This window comes from Anopheles darlingi, chromosome 2 (assembly GCF_943734745.1).
Source record: "Anopheles darlingi chromosome 2, idAnoDarlMG_H_01, whole genome shotgun sequence".
Taxonomy (NCBI): Eukaryota; Metazoa; Arthropoda; class Insecta; order Diptera; family Culicidae; genus Anopheles; species Anopheles darlingi.
The window spans coordinates 36,684,403-36,686,902 of record NC_064874.1 but is presented as its reverse complement, the minus strand read 5'-3'; the positions used below and the strand labels follow the sequence as shown (position 1 = coordinate 36,686,902).

The window sequence follows — 2,500 nt, the reverse complement described above, 5'->3', positions numbered from 1 at the left end:
CTAGCCAACCAGCCAGAAAGCCATCCAGCCAGCCAGTAGCCAGTTGCCGGTAGTCGAACCGAGCGACCCGAGTGCCGTTGCAAACCGATCCGATCCGCATTCTCGTGCCACTCGATGCCACTAATTAGGGCTGCCTTCCGCCATTCCACTGTCGACCGCCCTTACACAAAATCTCCCAAGCGATTGAGCGGCCAGATTATGTTATCATTCCTTGGCTTGCCGGAAATTCCAAGAAGTGCAGGTGGGCCAGGCTCTCCCATGATCGCTGAACCGACTCGTATATGTTGTCGCGGTTGTAACCTGATTGGATGTGTCTCTCCCCCCATCGGCTTAACTCCATGGCACGCCCGCACATGACCCGCACTAGAATCGGCCGACAAAAAAATCCGGAATCCGGATCCGAAACGCAACTGAAAAGTTAACAATCAAAATTGGAAACTGAATACGAATCGCGCGTATAATTGGTGCGCGAACAGTCATTAATCGCTTTTTGCTCCTCGCAGAGTATGCCGGGTTCAGAAGTGCAGTGGGGGTGTTGGCGGTGGCGACGTGTACGAATGGCAGGATACCGGAACCAATCCCGCCGAAGAGTGGCACACGAAACACATCAGATCGTGCCGTAAGCCATAATATTGTCATTTCGCGTAATGAGGTGTTGTGTTGCGAGCGGGCGTAATAGCGATGGCTTCCGGTTTCGCACGCCACGTTCCATTCTGTTGCGTATCCACAGGGACAGGGAAACCAGGGACGGAACCAGCGGTGGTAAGGGCTTTTGTGTACCGACGGGAACCGTTGCCCTTTTTATCAGAGATCATGTCGTCACAGTTGGAAGGGTAATTTACTAGCTGGCCAGCATGGCAGCTGTGGAGTTATAGCCCGATGGATGCCAGCGCGCAGTGACCGGATGCGGGGATGCGTTGAGCACGAATCGTTCGATCAATTGACACCAAATTAGCGCGATTTGGAATATTTATATTACAATTAATTTTATTATTTATGTTTGATAGAGAATGTACGTGTGCGTTTTGTGTGAGTGTATACTGTACTGTACTTGTGTTTGGTATGTTCACTCGAAACCGCATACATGGAACCGCTCGATCAACGGCGGATTTGAGGAAAGCCGAGACAACATCGAGTCGGAGTAGAAACATCGAGCTAAACCGAGAGCAACACGCACGAGACGGCGTGCATTCTCGCTTTCATCTGATGCACATTAGTCAGAGGGAATGAGCTAATTAGTTACACGACAATACACACGACGCAGACACATAGGAACCCCCCTCTACTAAGCCGTGTTACCACGGATCGGGCCACCACAGACCACAATACCCGAATAGCTTGACCATCGTGGGCACGTGCCGTGGTACGCAGTAATTTTTGGGGTGGGTTGTGGGATAACTTTAACACTAGCTGGGTAGCATAAGCGATCGGAAGTAGTAACTTTTGACCCGTTGTGGTTTGGGAATTCCATGAAACATACTCCCATCATCTAGTCCATCGAAGGCGAAGACGAGGTTGATGCTGGTTGCGCTTCTTCTCTAGCATTTCTGGCTGGCATTAAACTATTTTCAAATAGACCGGCTTCATATCAGCGAACCAGGCCACCTCACCCTGGTGGTTGTTGTTCGGTGTCGTTCCCTCTTTGCACGTCAACCAGTAGGTATCCATCAGCCCTTTGCCCTACACGCGAGATGAGGAAATGAACCAAGAAAATTCGATTTGAATTACGAGATGGTTCTGGTGTGTTCCACGGTGTTCCACGTGGTTTCAATGGCCGTCGCTTACCTTTACATCGATCAGACCGCGGTGCTCCGTCTTGAAGCCACCCACCTTGACCAGAGCGTCATTCATCTCGGCCGAGATATGGATCTTGAGCGCTGCGTTGATACCATGGAAAGGAGAAAACAGAGGGAAACACGCGGATGATTTAGCAGCGGTTTGGTTCACCTGCTGGTTCCACTTACCTTCACCGGTCGATTCCATTCGGGAGGCCGTGTTGACCGTATCACCGAAGAGGCAGTAACGGGGCATCTTCGTACCGACGATACCGGCCACCACGGGCCCGGTATGAATACCGCATCGTATTTGCACCGGTTCATTGGCTCTGGAAAACAGGGAAATAGCGGCCTCTTAGGTGAGCAGGAGATGCAGTAACGCTACAAACGGCATAAAATCACAAAACACCGTGCGCCTCCATCATGCCTCATCAACCAGTTGTGTACGAGGTTGATTTTGACGATTTGCAACCGCAGTAACGTACACTTACGACTATGCATTCCGTGATATTAACCTGTTCTTGGCCTATTCATTTGACACGTGGAAGCGGCATCGCGCAGGTAATTAGGTGTATTATACCAGCTAAACACTTCGATACGAACGATACGGGCATATTCAATTGAAAAGAACAGCTTACCAACAAGGCTTAGGGTGGTTTATGCAATGTAAAACTGTATCCGGCAGCCGTGCTATAGCCGTGGCTAGATACGGTCCTAGAGTCGAG

The 2,500-nt window shown here is 50.4% G+C and overlaps 1 protein-coding gene across 1 annotated transcript in view; it reads right to left on the bottom strand.

Moving 5' to 3' along the window:
• The window catches only part of LOC125948536 (uncharacterized), an 8,350-nt gene that overhangs the window by 4,846 nt on the left and 1,004 nt on the right, over window positions 1–2,500 (bottom strand). The window contains exons 2-4 of the mRNA XM_049674724.1: window positions 1,965–2,102; window positions 1,786–1,877; window positions 1,579–1,680 (exon numbers count right to left, since the gene is read on the bottom strand). Coding sequence (XP_049530681.1) covers window positions 1,579–1,680; window positions 1,786–1,877; window positions 1,965–2,102 — 332 coding nt within the window. The remainder of the gene's footprint in view (window positions 1–1,578; window positions 1,681–1,785; window positions 1,878–1,964; window positions 2,103–2,500) is intronic.